The sequence below is a fragment of the Rhincodon typus genome, chromosome 2 (genome assembly GCF_021869965.1).
Source record: "Rhincodon typus isolate 14 chromosome 2, sRhiTyp1.1, whole genome shotgun sequence".
Taxonomy (NCBI): domain Eukaryota; kingdom Metazoa; phylum Chordata; class Chondrichthyes; order Orectolobiformes; family Rhincodontidae; genus Rhincodon; species Rhincodon typus.
Genome location: NC_063333.1, coordinates 43066943 through 43082551, shown reverse-complemented (window position 1 = coordinate 43082551; position 15609 = coordinate 43066943). Strand labels below are relative to the sequence as shown.

Below are 15609 nucleotides of genomic sequence, written 5' to 3'. Positions count from 1 at the left end.
GCCTCACTCTGACAATGGAGGAGGCCAAGGATGGACATGTCACCAGGGGAGTCGGAGGGAGAACTAAAATAGATGGCAACCAAGAAGGCAGGTTGGTTGGTGCGTGCAAAGCGCAGATGCTCCGCCAACTGGTCCCCGAGTCTGCATCTGGTCTCCCTGACATAGAGGAGACCACATCAGGAGCAATGGATACAATAGATCAGGTTGGATGAAGTGCAGGTGAATCTCTGCCAGATCTGGAAGGATTGTTTGGGCTTTGATGGTGGTGGGAGGGGAGGTGTAGGGGCAGGTGTTGCACCCATGCAGTTGGAGAAGTTGGTGGGGAGTATAGAGCTGACGAGGGACTCACAGAACGAACGGTCCCTGTGGAAAGCAGACAGGGTGGGGAAGGAAATATCTCTTTGGTGGCGGGGTCTGATTGTAGGCGGCGGAAATGCCAGAGGATGATACGTTGGATTTGGAGGTTGGTAGTATGGTATGTGAGGACTCGGGGGATTCTATCCTTATTGTTGTTGGGACGAGGGGTTCAGAGGGCAGAAGTGCGGGAAATGGAGGAGATATGGTAGAGGGCATCCTTAATTACAGAGGAGGGGAAGTTCCAGTCCCTAAAGTAGGAGGATATCTGGGATGTCCTGGAGCAAAACACCTCATCCTGGGAGCAGATGCAGCGGAGGCAGAGGAATTGAAAGTATGGGAAAGCATTTATTCAGGAGGGTGGGTGAGAGGAGGTGTAGTCAAGGTGGCTGTGGGAATCAATGGGTTTGAAATGGACATCAGTGGTGAGTCAGTTACCGGAGATGAAGATGCAGAGGTCCAGGAAAAGGAAGGAGGTGTCAGAAACGGTCCAGGTGAATTTGAGGACGGGATGGAAGGTGTTAGCGAAGTTGATGAACTGCTCAAACTCCTCACAGAAACACAAGGCAGCACCGATGCAGTCATCAATATAGCAGAGAAAGGGGTAAGGGATGGGGCTAGTATAGTTGTGGAAGAGGGGCTGTTCCATGAATCCTACAAAGGGGCAGACAAAGCTCAGGCCCATGCAGGTGCCCACAGCCACCCCTTTGGTTTGTAGGAAGTGGGAGGAATCAAAGGAAATATTGTTGAGGGTGAGGACCTGTTCTGCCAAGTGAATGAGAGTGTTGGTGGAGGGAGACTGGGTGGGCCTACGGAAGAGGAAGAAACAGAGGGCTTTTAAGCCCTCTGTAGGGGGGATACAGTTGTAAAGGGACTGTATGTCCATGGTGAAGAAGAGGTGTTGGGAGCCAGGAAATTGGAAGTTTTGGAAAAGGTGGAGGGTGTGGGTTGTGTCCCGAATATAGGTGGGGAGTTCCTGGACCAAAGGAGAAAGAATGGAGTTGAGGTAGGAGGAGATGTGTTCGGTTGGGCAGGAGCAGGCAGAGACGCTGGGTCATCCAGGGCACTGGGGATTATGGATTTTAAGGAGATAGAAACAGGTGGTGCAGGGTTGGGGAACAATGAAGTTGGAGGCTGAGGACAGGAAATCTCCAAAAGTGATGAGGTTGTTGATGGTCTGGGAGATGATGGCTTGGTGATCAGAGGTGGGGTCATGATCGAGGGGATGGTAGGAGGAGGTGTCAGTGTGTTGGCGTCTGGCCTCAGCGATGTAGAGGTCAGTTTGCCCTACTAGCGCCGAGCCCCCCCTCTCATCAGTGGGTTTAGTAGTGAGGTTGGGGTTGGAGCGAAGGGAGCACATTCCGATGAGGAAAGGTTGGAGTAAGTGAGGGGGTGGAGAGATCCAAACGGCGGTAGGTTGAGATGAAGAGGTCAAGGGAGGGTAAGAGGCCGGAAGGCAGTGTCCAGGAGGATGGAGTTTGCTGAAGATGGAACAAGGGGTCGTTGGAAGGTGGGTTAGATTCCTGTTCAAAGAAATAGGCGCGGAGTAGGAGGCGATGGATAAAGAGCCCGACATCATGACATGCACGGAATTTGTGTAGGGGAAGGAAGGTGAGCCCTTTGCTGAGGACTGACCGCTCAACCTCAGTGAGGGGGAGGTCTGGGGGAGGGATGGTGAATACCCAGCAGGGCTTGGGGCTGGAATGTAGAACTGGGGCCAGGAGTGGGGCTGGAGACTTCATCAGTAATAGGTTTGTGCGCTGGAGCAGTCATGTGGGCAGAAGCAGAAGTAGCCCAGTCATCAATGATGTTGGTCGTCACGTGGTCTTCTATGTTGGTGGAAGTGACAGTCACATGGTCTTCGATGTCAACGGAAGCAGCACTCACGCAATCAATAGGAATGGTTCGAGGACCCACATGGTCAATGACGCTGGGTTGATCCCAGAGAAGGTTGGAGATGAGGTTGGGATGCTGAATAGTTGAGGAGGCCTGTGTCTGGAGGTAAGTATGAGAGAGTTTGGCATACTTACGGTCTTTGATGTCTGACAGAGCAGAGAAAAAGTGTTTGTTAAGGACGTGGATCCTTCTGAGGACAAAGAACAGTCGAGATCCTCTGCAGGTCTGGGAGAGAGAGGCCTTGAGCTGGGGCAAGGCTGACTGCAAGCAGAGAAGTATTGACACATGGCAGACAGCGTTGAGCTGAGAATCTGCAGGGAGAATTGTTTCTGGTTGCACTGGAGGTGCAGGGATAATTGTTTCTGGAGGCTCTCTCCAACCACATTCTAAAGCAATCTCGCTACTACAGCCACATCTCCTCCCTTGGCGCCTGTCTATGCAGCCGGTTCATCCTCCATGGGCACCAAATAACATTCAGACCTTCACAATTTGGTCCCACTTCCTACAGACCAAGGGGATGGCCATGGCACCCGCATGGGCCCAAGTTATGCTTATCTCTTTGTAGGATTCATGGAATAGTCCCTCTTCCACAACTACACTGGCACCATCCCTCAACTCTTTCTCTATCATATTGATGACTGCATCCTTGCTGCCTTGTGCTCCTGCGAGGAGCTCGAGCAGTTCATCAACTTCGCCAACACGTTCCACCCTACCCACAAATTCAACTGGACTATTTCTGGCATACGTAAGGTCTAGGCGACTGAAAACAGATGAAGCTTTGAAAGAATATCGGGAAAGTAGGACCAATCTGAAACGAGGAATTAAGAGGGCTAAAACGGGTCATGAAATATCTTTAGCAAACAGGGTTAAGGAAAATCCCAAAGCCTTTTATTCATACATAAGGAGCAAGAGGGTAACTAGAGAAAGGGTTGGCCCACTCAAGGACAAAGGAGGGAAGTTATGCGAGGACTGAGAGAAAATGAGTGAGATTCTTCATGAGTACTTTGCGTTGGTATTCACCGAGGAGAGGGACATGACGGATGTTGAGGTTAGGGATAAATGTTTGATTACTCTAGGTCAAGTCGGCATAAGGAGGGGGGAAGTGTTGGGTATTCTAAAAGGCATTAGGGTGGACAAGTCCCCAGGTCTGGATGGGATCTATCCCAGGCTACTGAGGGAAGCGAGAGAGGAAATAGCTGGGGCCTTAACAGATATCTTTGCAGCATCCTTGAGCACGGGTGAAGTCCTGGAGGACTGGAGAATTGCTAATGTTGTCCCCTTGTTTAAGAAGGGTAGCAAGGATGATCCAGGTAATTATAGACCGGTGAGCCTGACGTCAGTGGTGAGGAGGCTGCTGGAGAAGATACTGAGGGATAGGATCTATTTACATTTGGAAGAAAATGGGCTTATTAGTGATAGGCAGTGTGGTTTTGTGCAGGGAAGGTCATGTCTTACCAACTTGATAGAATTCTTTGAGGAAGTGACAAAGTTGATAGATGAGGGAAGGGCTGAAGATGTCATATACATGGACTTCAGTAAGGCGTTTGATAAGGTTCCCCATGGTAGGCTGATGAAGAAATTGAAGTCGCATGGGGTCCAGTGTGTACTAGCTAGATGGATAGAGAACTGGCTGGGCAACAGGAGACAGACTTGTAGTGGAAGGGAGTTTGTCAAAATGGAGAACTGTGACCAGTGGTGTTCCACAGGGATCCGTTTTGGGACCACTGTTGTTTGTGATATACATAAATGATCTGGAGGAAGGTATAGATGGTCTGATTAGCAAGTTTGTAGATGACACTAAGATTGGTGGAGTAGCAGAGAGTGAAGGGGACTGTCGGAGAATGCAGCAGAATATAGATAGATTGGAGAGTTGGGCGGAGAAATGGCAGATGGAGTTCAATTCATGCAAATGCGAGGTGATGCACTTTGGAAGATCCAGTTCAAGAGCGAACTATACGGTAAATGGAAAAGCCCTGGGGAAAATTGATGAACAGACAGATCTGGGTGTTCAGGTCCATTGTACCCTGAAGGTGGCAACGCAGGTCAATAGAGTGGTCAAGAAGGCATACGGCATGCTTTCATTCATCGGACGGGGTATTGAGTACAAGAGTTGGCAGGTCATGTTGCAGTTGTATAGGACTTTGGTTCGACCACATTCGGAATACTGCGTACAGTTCTGGTCGCCACATTACCAAAAGGATGTGGATGCTTTGGAGAGGGTGCAGTGGAGGTTCACCAGGATGCTGCCTGGTATGGAGGGCACTAGCTATGAAGAGAGGTTGAGTAGACTAGGATTATTTACATTAGAAAGACGGAGGTTGAGGGGGGACCTGATTGAGGTCTACAAAATCATGAGAGGTATAGACAGGCTGGATAGCAAGAAACTTTTTCCCAGAGTGGGGGACTCAATTACTAGGGGTCACCATTTCAAGGTGAGAGGGGAAAAGTTTAAGGGAGATATGCGTGGAAAGTTCTTTATGCAGAGGGTGGTGGGTGCCTGGAACGCGTTGCCAGCGGAGGTGGTAGAGGCGGGCACGATAGCGTCATTTAAGATGTATCTAGACAGATACATGAATGGGCAGGGAGCAGAGGGATATAGATCCTTGGAAAATAGGCGACAGGTTTAGATAGAGGATCTGGATCGGCGCAGGCTTGGAGGGCCGAAGGGCCAGTTCCTGTGCTGTAATTTTCTTTGTTCTTTGTTCTATCTCCCTCCTCTTCCTGGACATCTCTGTCTCCATCTCCAGAAACCAATTCAACACTGACATCCATTTCAAACCCACTGACTCCCACAACTACCTCGACTACACCGCCTCTCATCCACCATCCTGCAAAAATGCTACCCCATACTCACAATTCCTCCGCTTCTGCTGCATCTGCTCCCAGGATGAGGCGTTTTACTCCAGGACATCCCAGATATCCTCCTACTTTAGAGACCAGAATTTCCTCTCCTCTTTAATTAAGGATGACTTCAACCACATCTCCTCCATTTCCCGCATTTCTGCCCTCAAAACCCCTCCCCCAAACAACAATAAGGGTAGAGTCTCCTTCGTCCTCATGTACTACTCCACCAACCTCTGGATCCAATACATCATCCTCCAACAATTCTGCTACCTACAATCAGACCCCACCACCAAAAAGATATTTCCTTCCCCACCGCTGTCTGCTTTCCACAGGGACTATTTACACTGCTCTACGCTCCCCACCAACTTCTCCACCACACCTGGTACCTTTCCCTGCAACAGCACAAGATGGAACACCTGCCCCTACACCTCCCACTCACCTCCATCCAAGGCCCCAAACAATCCTTCCAGATCTGGCAGAGATTTTCCTGCACTTCATCCAACCTTATTTACGGCATCCACTGCTCCCGATATGGTCTCCTCTGTATCAGGGAGACCAAACACGAATTCAGGGATCTGTTCACAGAGCACCTGCGCTCTGCACGCACCAACCAACCCAACTTTCCGGTTGCCATCCATTTAAATTCTCCCTCCCAGTCCGCTGACAACATGTCCATCCTTGGCCTCCTCCACTGTCAGCGTGAGGCCAAATGTGAACCGGAGGAACAACACCTGATATTTTGCCTTGAAAGCTTACAGCCCAATAGCCTGAATATTGACTTCACCAGCTTTAAAATGCCTCCACTTCCAGCCTCGTCCCATGTCTAGACCTCCCCCTCCTCTTCGCCTCCCTGACCTGACCTAACCTAACCTGTCCTTCTTCCTACTTACCTATCCGCTCCACCCTTCCCACTGACCAAACGCAATAACTCCCTACCTGCAGCTACCTATCACTATTCCACCTACACTTCCCCCAGCCCCACTCCCTTCCCTCTATTGATTTCTGGGCTTCCCATCCCCTCCCCCAGTCCTGACGAAGGGCTTCAGCCAGAAACATTGACTTTCCTGCTCTTCCAATGCTGTTTGACCTGCTGTGCTTTTCCAGTATCACATCTATTGACTATGGCTTCCAGCATCTTCAGTCCTTACACCAATGCCTTCTACAAGTGCAGCAAAACTTCCCTACTTTTATATTCCCTAACCCTTACAATCAAAAAGGTGAACATTTCATTTGCCTCCTTACTTACTTGCTTTACATTCGTTCAAACTTTTTGTGGTACACCTGCAAGGGCAACAAGATCCCTCTGTAGTGCAGTATTCTGCTGTCTCTCTCCATTCAATTTTTTTTTTGTTTTTCTTTTCTTCTGGCCAACATTGGCAATTTCCCATTTTCTCACATTATGCTCCACATATATTCCTTTGCAGATTTTTGTGAGTTGCTTCCCAACCTATCATTGTATTGTCAGCTAATTTTGCTGCAACATAGTGGGCTCCTGTGTCCAAATTCTTATTGTATATTGTAAACTGTTGAAACCCAAATACCAATTACTGTGGCACAGCATTAACTACAGCTTGAATAATGACAGAATTCATGTTAGTTAACCAATCTTTCATCTCTGCTAGTATATCATTCTCAATACAACGGTGGCTGTCCCTGAATGTGTTATTATTTCCGAAACAACCTGCTACTATCTCTTTAATAATGGATTCTAGCATATTCACAAAGACAAATGCTTGACCAACTGGAAAATGAAAGCAGTTTCCTGCTTTCATTTCCCCTCATTTCTTTAATATTTGTGTTACATGTATGGTTTTCCAAACTACCTGGACCATTCTAGAATCTAGGAACAAAAGCGGAAGTTGCTGGAAAAGCTCAGCAGGTCTGGCCTCCTCCAGGTCACTGGACCCGAAACGAGGGTTTGAAGAATACTCTCAACATAACAATTTTATAGCAATAGTGGGAATTGGTAATTGAAAAATTGTGAGAACGCAGTAGAAACTTGGCAATTTGACATCCCAAATGAGCTTTAATGGATTTGACATTGGAAAATCTGGGATAAATAACAAGTAAATTTGCATGAGTTGGTGAGGTAGTAAAACAAGGCTGCCTCAAAAGATAAAAAGAAACAGCTGGGAGCCAGCTTAAGCAAGCAATCTTCAGCAATATGTGTGTAACCTTACCATTCTGTAACCACAGCATCTGGAATCCGTTCCCTGAAAAGCTGGAGTCCGAATGGAATGCAACATGCAGTCTAGACCCAGAGCTTGTGCCTGATGGAGGTATAGTATTCCCACAGAAAGTACCGATAAGTGGAGACTGGGCACTGGGTCCATCGTATAGCTAAATATATCAAACAGAACGAAATTCAAAAACAGAGTAGTTACTGGTAAACAAAGCGAAAGCTGTGAACAGTCAAAGCAGGTTGAGAAGGAGGCTTCATATCAGATAAAAAGTAAAAATCAACATTTTCCATATCTTCTTTGCTAAAATGCACAGCCACTACTAAGTCAATTGGGGTAAACACAGTGTTAAAAGAGAAGGAAAGTGTAGGGGAAATACTTCTAATATGAAGTAACATAGTCCTGTGTTTGCTCACAGCTCACAGAGAGAGCAGGTTGGAGATTGGGTTACAACACTGTAACTCGATGACTTTTGTTGATTGGAAATATATCTCAAAGCTGCACTTTTACACCAAACAGGCTGGCCTTGATTTACCAGTGACATCAGGGGGAACAATGCTGGATCATCTGCAATGCAGAGTTGCTCCAGTGTTACTCAACACCGAGAAGCTATGCTATAGGCTTGAAATGCACATTTCCCTGTCTTGGCTGGGGTTTCCTGCAGCCACTAATATCTGAAACAGCTGTCAGGCCAGTGGAAATCATGTCCCGCTGTTTAGACATGTATGATGAATTTCCTAATAATTAACATAATTGAAATAGGATCACAACTAGAAAGCCTCTACTTAAAAAGTTCTTCGGGCTTTTCAGAAAATTGCAATTATAAGACAAATCAAAGAAATACAGTGAGTCTACTTTTTCATTTGATGAAAAATTAACGGTACTTTTTACAAAATGCAATCCTGTCAGATTTCCCTTTCTCTTTAGTAAGGTAATCCCCTTCTTGCTTGCACAACCACATACTCATTCCTTCCTGACATTTAGTTATGCGACTGACAGTGCATCTTCAAAGAAATCAGCATCACTGAAAACTTACGCGCATTATTTGTTCACTGATCTCTTTTTTAACCCCAGCCCACATAAGCAACAAAAGTCAGGATAAAGAAGCAGAAATTAAGCACACCAAGTCTTCAGCGCTTTCTTTAACACTGTCTCAAGATCCCTTTGGGAGACACAGACTGTAGCTGGGGAGGAACCACATTACTGAGACAGCAAGGAGTGCCCTGTTTATCCACCCTTACTTCTAGATGCTGCACTTCTGGAAATGTCCAAGCACTGGAATATCTGCAATAACTTTATGGTGCGTTCTGATGAAGAGTCACCTAGACTTAAAACATTAGTTTGCCCTCTCTCCAGGAAACTGCCTGACTTGCTGTGATTTCCAGCATTTTTGTTTTCAGTACAGATTCCAGCAAGTGCAGTAATTTGCTCCAACCTTATGCTGTAGATTGCTTTAAAGCCTTGCTGACACCATCCTTCAGCAACCCTCAACTCCCCCAGTCCTATCTAGAGTTTTCATGGACAATCTGTATCTTTTGACTGCTGATTTTCATTGGCAAACACCAGATCTCAAGCTTTGGTAAAGCCATCAAATCGGAGAGTTCTTCAGATATACCTTATCTTGCTGCTCATGCCATTACGCTTTGCCATATATGGTGAGGACTTTGGTTATAATCATGGTCAAATGTTGAGTTCATAGATATTGTTTAGAATCTCAGCAGAGTGAGTCCAGACAAAAAAAACCCTTTAATCTGCCCAGAGCAGCCTTTCCTCTACACAGTGTATCTACGCTATAATTAAAATAATTTCATATGATACAGACTGTACTCCCCACAAAACCAGAAGTTATAATATTTGTACCTATTTATAGTACAAAACTTCCTGTATATTAAAGGTCTGATCATTTCTCTTTCAAAATGAGACCCCGGTCTAATTCCGAATAATTTACAGATTTGGTTTGATGTAAATGTTCCTATTGGAAACATATCATCTGCATTTCAACATCCAATGATGTCTGCTGTTGTCCATGATGAACACAAACTAAGTCGGATGAAGAATTTTTAAGGCTCAGCACCAGAAATATTTGAGCTGTACTGCACCCAGCATAAAAGAAAGCCCCCTCCTGCCATTAAAACACAACAGCCCACAGCTTTTTAGGTGATAGTCATTGCAGCAATGTTATCCTAAAAGACTCACTACGAAACCCCTCGGAAGTCCAAAAGTACAGACTATCTGAGAATTGCTTGAGAAGATTAAGCTTTTGACCGGCAATTACTCTGTGTCTGTGGCCCTCCAGAAAGTCTGCAACTCTGAGTTAGAGCCACAGACTACAGAGGAACCCCATTCATAACCCAACCATCAATACAACAATCCTGGCTCAACCTGAATCAACACACTCCCAATCTGACACGGTCTCTGACCTGATTCCACCTAACGCCCATCCTGACCTAACAGCATCCCCAACCTGACACATGCCTGACCAAACACAAACCTGTGACCCAACCTCCCTGCAACTGATTTGACTCCCTCCTAACTAGACAAATCCAACATCCCCCTCCCACAACAACTTTCCTCTGACCTGGCATGCTCCTGATATGAACGATCTATGATTCCCCAAATCCTTCTTGCCCACCCACCTCCCACTCCACATCCTTATCCAGTTATCTGCCACACTTGCTCTTATAAAAAGTAAGAGAGTAGTGAAAATAAATGTTGGCTGTTTAGAGGATGAAAATGTTGAGGTAACAATAGGAAATTCAGAAATGGTAGAGGCTCTAAACCAATATTTTGCCTCTGTTGTCACAGTGGAAGATAATAATTTTTTTCCCAAAAACTGCAGTTACAACAGAGTAACTTGGTGAAATTACTATAACTGGGGAGAAGGTATTAAGTAAACTGATGGAATTAAAGGCCGATAAGTCCCTAGGACCTGATTGCCTGTACCCCAGACTATTAAAGGAGGTGGCAACAGAGATAGTGGATGCATTAGTTATGACAAATCTGTTGGAGTTCTCTGGGATGTAACTATCAAGGTGGATAATGGGGATATATATCTAGACTTCCATAAGGCATCTGACAAGATGTCGCATAAAAGACTGATTCGGAAATTTAGAACTCAGGGGGTTCAGCTTAGAGCATTGGCTTGGATCGAGGATTGGCTGACTAAAATAAAGCAGAGGGTCAGGATAAAAACGTCTTTCCCTGGATGGCGAACTGTAACTAGTGAGATGTCGTAGGGTTCAGTTCTTAGACTTCAGCTGTTTACAATCTATAGGAATGATCTGAAAGCAGGGACAGAGTGTAACATTGCAAAGTTTGCGGATGGTACTAAAATTGATGGGAAAGCAGGCAGTGATGAGGAGATAAAGAGTTTACAGATGGATAGCGATGGGCTAGGAGAATGGGCCAGAAGCTAGCATATGGAGTACAATGTGGATAAGTGCGTGATCGTCCATTTTGGTTGAAAAACAAAATGGCAAATTATTATTTAAATGGGAAACAGATTCAAAAGTTCATCAGTGCAGAGGGATCTGGGTGTCTTTGTGCATGAATCATAGAAAGTTGGTGTGTAGGCACAGCATGTAATGAGAAAGGCAAATGGAATCCTGGCATTTATTGTAAAAGGACTGGATTTTAAAACTAAAGAAGTGTTGTTACAATTATATAGCGCATTGGTGAGACCACACCTGGAATAATGTGTCCAGTTTTGATCTCCTTACTTGAGGAAAGATGTGTTGGCACAGGAGACAGTTCACAGAAGGTGAAAGGGTATAGTACAAGGAGCGTTTGATTAGCTTGAGCCAGCATTTATTGCACATCCCTAATTGCCCAGAGGGCAGTAAAGAGTCAACCACGTTGCTGAGAGTCTGCAGTCACATATAGGCCAGACCACGTAAGGACGGTAGTTTCCTTCCTTAAAGGATATTAATGAGTCAGATGAGTTTTCCAACAATTGGCATTGGATTCATGATCATCTTACTTCCAGATTTCTGTCTAATTCAAATTCCACTATCTGCCATGGTGAGGTTTGAACCCAGAATATTACCTCACCCTGATTAACAGTTCAGCAATAATACCACCAGGTCATTACCTCTCCATGAGAAAACTGACACACAATGACCAACTTAAGTATGGTCGAGGAGAAAGGTATCCAAGGAGAAGATCCTATAAAATTAACACTGAGGGGATTTGTGAGAAAATAAGGCAAGTGAGTTCATTTCTTCCATTGTTTTACAGTTCAGGGGCATCCGATCTGGAACAGTAACAAATCGGAGAACCTGGCCCAAAGTCAGGTTAGAACAAACTGAGGGCTCATGCCATGATTTGAACACATAGACAAGTCAAAAGAATTAGAGTGATTAAGTTCTCACTTCAAAACCATTTTTTCAAACTGTGAAAAGATTTCTTGCACTGACATAATATAGATATGTTTGTATTTGATGTTAGCATGTTCCTTGTAGAATTATGGAAAGTTACTTTTGAGGATGCGAATGTTCTGTCTCTCAAATAATTGAAAGATTTACTTAGAATTAGGATTTTGTCAGAAAACCCAAAATTTCAACAGGAATGGTTTAAAGGTAGAAACCAAGGACAATGAAATGGATAGAGTAATGGTAGAGAGATTAACATTGGAGTAACAGAAACTAGAAGTTCAGAAAAATTGAAGAGAGAGGAAAGAGACAGAGCAAATAAAGAGAGAGGTAGAGCGATAACTGGTGAGTAAGAGAAAAGGGGGAAGAGAGAGGAATTCAGGGAAAAATGGGAGAATAAGGAAATTAAGCTAAGTCTGCATGAACTGAGGAGAAGGAACTCTACAGTATCCCGGGAAGCACTGAACAAAGAGAACAAAGAGACCATGAACAAAGGGACTGGAGATGCAAGTTCATAGTTCCTTGAAAGTGGAGACACAGGGTGGTGAAGAAGACATTTGGCAAGCTTGCCTTCATTGGTGAGCGCATTGCATATAGGAGTTAGGACATCATATTGCGACTGTACAGGACATTCATGAGGACACTTTTAGAATACAGCATTCAAATCTAGTCTCCCTGCTATAGGAAAGATACCGTTAAACTTGAAACAGTTCAGAAAAGATTTATAACGATGTTGTCAGGATTGGAGACTTTGAACAATAGGGAGAGGCTGAATAGACAGGGCTAGTTTCCCTAGAGGATCAGAGGCTGAGGAGTGATCTTATAGAAATTTATGAAATCATTAGGGGCATGGATAGGGTGAATAGCCAAGGTCTTTTCCCCAAGGAAGGGGAGTCCAAAACTAGAGGGCATAGGTTTAAGGTAAGAGGGGAGAGATTTAAAAGGGACCTGAGGGGTAACATTTTCACGCAGAGGGTGGTGCGTGTATGGAACAAGCTGCCAGTGGAGGTGGCGGAGGTGGGTATAGTTACAACATTTAAAAGGCAACTGGGTGGGTGTATGAATAGGAAGCATTTGAAGGATATTGGTCAAATGCTAGCAAATGCTTGTTCAGTTTAGAATATCTAGTTGGCATGGATGAGTTGGACCAAAGGGTCTGTTCTGTGCCAAATAACTCCAAGGCTCTACAAGATACCAATGTCTCAGAATTGAGGGTGGGGTCAACTTGGTTTTCTGATTTAATTCCTAAGTTTGAAGAGGCATGGATGGAAGTATTTTTAAAATCTTTTTAAAGTGAGTATCACAGCAGCTAAAGTGGCCAGCCCAACACTGGTCCTTATTACTGTTGAGTAAGGTCTTGGGGAAAGTATGCAGAGTTTACTGCTTCTTGCCTGAGGAAAGTGCAACTGATCGCAAGGCAGTTAAAAAAAATGACTATCTGAAGTGCACATCAGTTGATGTAACCATCTAAAATTGGATACTCTCAGTAGATAGCCTGACCACATGGACTGGAACTTGAAAAACTTAAATGTCTTCCTTTTAATCAGTGGATATGGGTTGTTAAGACAGAAGCTACTTAAGAAAACCTCTGTGTACTAATTCTTTTTGATGAGTTCAAAAACTTCATATCCTTCTCAATCAGAATGTACACAGAGGACAGAGAGACATGGTCAATATGAACTGCCACTCTCACTGACTATGAGCTGAGTCATAAGCCCCTGTTTTGGAAGAAAATTTTATCTTGTTAACTCCCAAAACAACTGGAAAGGATGGAGGTGGCAAGAGTGATTTTAAAAAGCCTCTCATGGGAAAGTGGGAAATCCCAGGAGCCCTCCTCAGGACAGACATGGTGGCATTGAGATGAAAGATGAGGTTAAGACATTTGTCTGATTGAAATGCTGAAGGCTACAGCACGGCCAGGTCAACTGCTGGGAGCTATGGGAAAAGCCAATGGGATTTATCAGGGCACATACACCATATGCAGGGAATGGGGATCAGCATGGCAAACCAGGCTATGGCTCTGACTGCAGCTACAAACCCCTGCAAGGGCACACCTGATAGGGTGGTTGAGTAAAAACAAATGCCTGAAAATTTTTCTTTCTAATGAAAGGGTGGTCACATTTTCCCAGGTTAACAGTGGAATGGGATCTCTGCTCCCCAGTGAGAGGAAGTCCTGCCCTTAGTACCAAATAATGAGGTGGATGTTGTCCTGGTCGTCATTACTGAGACTGGTGCCAAATTCCATCTTTTATCAACAGAATTTAAATCCCACCAGCTGTTTTTGAACATACATCCCACAGTGCACAAACCTGGATTACTAGTCCAATGACGTTACTGCAATGCCACTATCTCCTTGATGACTAGTGACTATATATCTAACTCTTACCTTTAACCAAGCTAAGTGGCAGTTGTTAAAGTCCAGACTGAAGACAGTGAAGGTGTAGTTGATGGTGTTCCCAGCTGTTGCCTGTATGGTCCAGGTACAGTCTTGCTTGGAAGGATAAGGCTGTGGAAAGTTTGTACTTTCCAAGATCCCTTGACTACGATTTGCAATAATTACTCTCTGACAAACTGCAAATGAAGCAACATGTTAGTTGTTGATAAACTTTGAAAGTTAAACACAGAACAAAGGAGAAAATGCCAGCATCTGGAACATTGTCTTTCTGCAGTGATTGGTTAGGATCTAGAATGCACTGCCTGAGAGTGTGGTGAAGACAGATTCAGTCAATGCTTAAAAAAAAGATAATTATCAGAGAAGAAAAAACATGCAGGGCTACAGGGAAATACAGGGGGTGTGGTGGGGGGGTTGGTGCAGGGTGGTGGTGAACTAGATTGGTTGCTCTTACAGAGAAACATTACCATTCTATAACTTGTCAGAAAAAAAATCCACTGCGCAAATGAACAACGCAAAAACTGACTTTACCGAGGTAACAAAGCTTCTCAAAGGCTTATACAATGAAATTTTAATAAAATCACTTCAATTTTAACATCAATTTGTCTCAGATCCTCAGCCTCATTAAGGCTTTTGTCAAACATTCTTCCTTTGGAAGACATGATGACATGTTAATAAGTTCATGAATAGAACTGACTGTTTAGAGTAATTTTTGATGCAAATTCCATTGCTTCATTCTGTGTGACATGTTTCTTTTACACAGTGGTGTTCTAAACTGGAAACTGAGCACTAGTTAAAAACACAGTCCATCCAATGAATCTGAAAAGGCTATTACATCTCAATCACACTCCCTAGAGTATCCATACAATTATCCCTTAAATTTTGCACATATCTGTCTCTTATGTACTATAAGTTGCTGGGCGGCCCATTACACATAAAAAAACGAAAGAACTGCGGATACTATAAATCAGGAACAAAAACAAAGTTTCTGGAGAAGCTCAGCAGGTCTGGCAGCATCTGTGAAGGAAAAAACAGAGTTAACGCTTAGGGTCCAGTGACCCTGCCTCAGAACTGATGGTGGCTGAGAAAACGTCAGTTTATCTGCCGAAAAAAGGGAGGTGGGAGGGGTAGGGAGTCAATGATAGGATAGAGCCTTAAGAGAGAGAAAGACAGTTGGACAGACAAAGGAGTTGATAACGATCAGGCTGGGAGGGTGAATAGTTGTTAATTAGTTATCCATTACACATGTACATCACAATGTATGTCAACACGGTCACACTTAAAATGAAATTGTTGATATCTCTTTCTCTTATCGTTCTCCAGATGTGCCAGAAACAGCAAACTAGCCCATTGGAGAATGTGCCAAACACTGTCAATTTCCTCACAAACATCAGCTCAGTATCCTGAGGAAAATCTGAATTGAGCCAAAGAGGAATGAGAGAAAGTAGGAACTGCAGATGCTGGAAAATCTGAGACAACAAGGTGCAGAGCTAGATGAACACAGCAGGCCAAGCAGCATCATAGGAGCAGTAAAGCTGACGTTTCGGGCCTAGACCCTTCATCAGAAATGGGG

General features: G+C 44.4%; 1 protein-coding gene across 1 annotated transcript in view; it reads right to left on the bottom strand.

The window, feature by feature from the left end:
* Positions 1 to 15609, bottom strand: part of cubn (cubilin (intrinsic factor-cobalamin receptor)) — a 266050-nt gene that overhangs the window by 176958 nt on the left and 73483 nt on the right. Inside the window, exons 18-19 of the mRNA XM_048606979.1 lie at positions 14031 to 14215; positions 7275 to 7434 (exon numbers count right to left, since the gene is read on the bottom strand). Coding sequence (XP_048462936.1) covers positions 7275 to 7434; positions 14031 to 14215 — 345 coding nt within the window. The remainder of the gene's footprint in view (positions 1 to 7274; positions 7435 to 14030; positions 14216 to 15609) is intronic.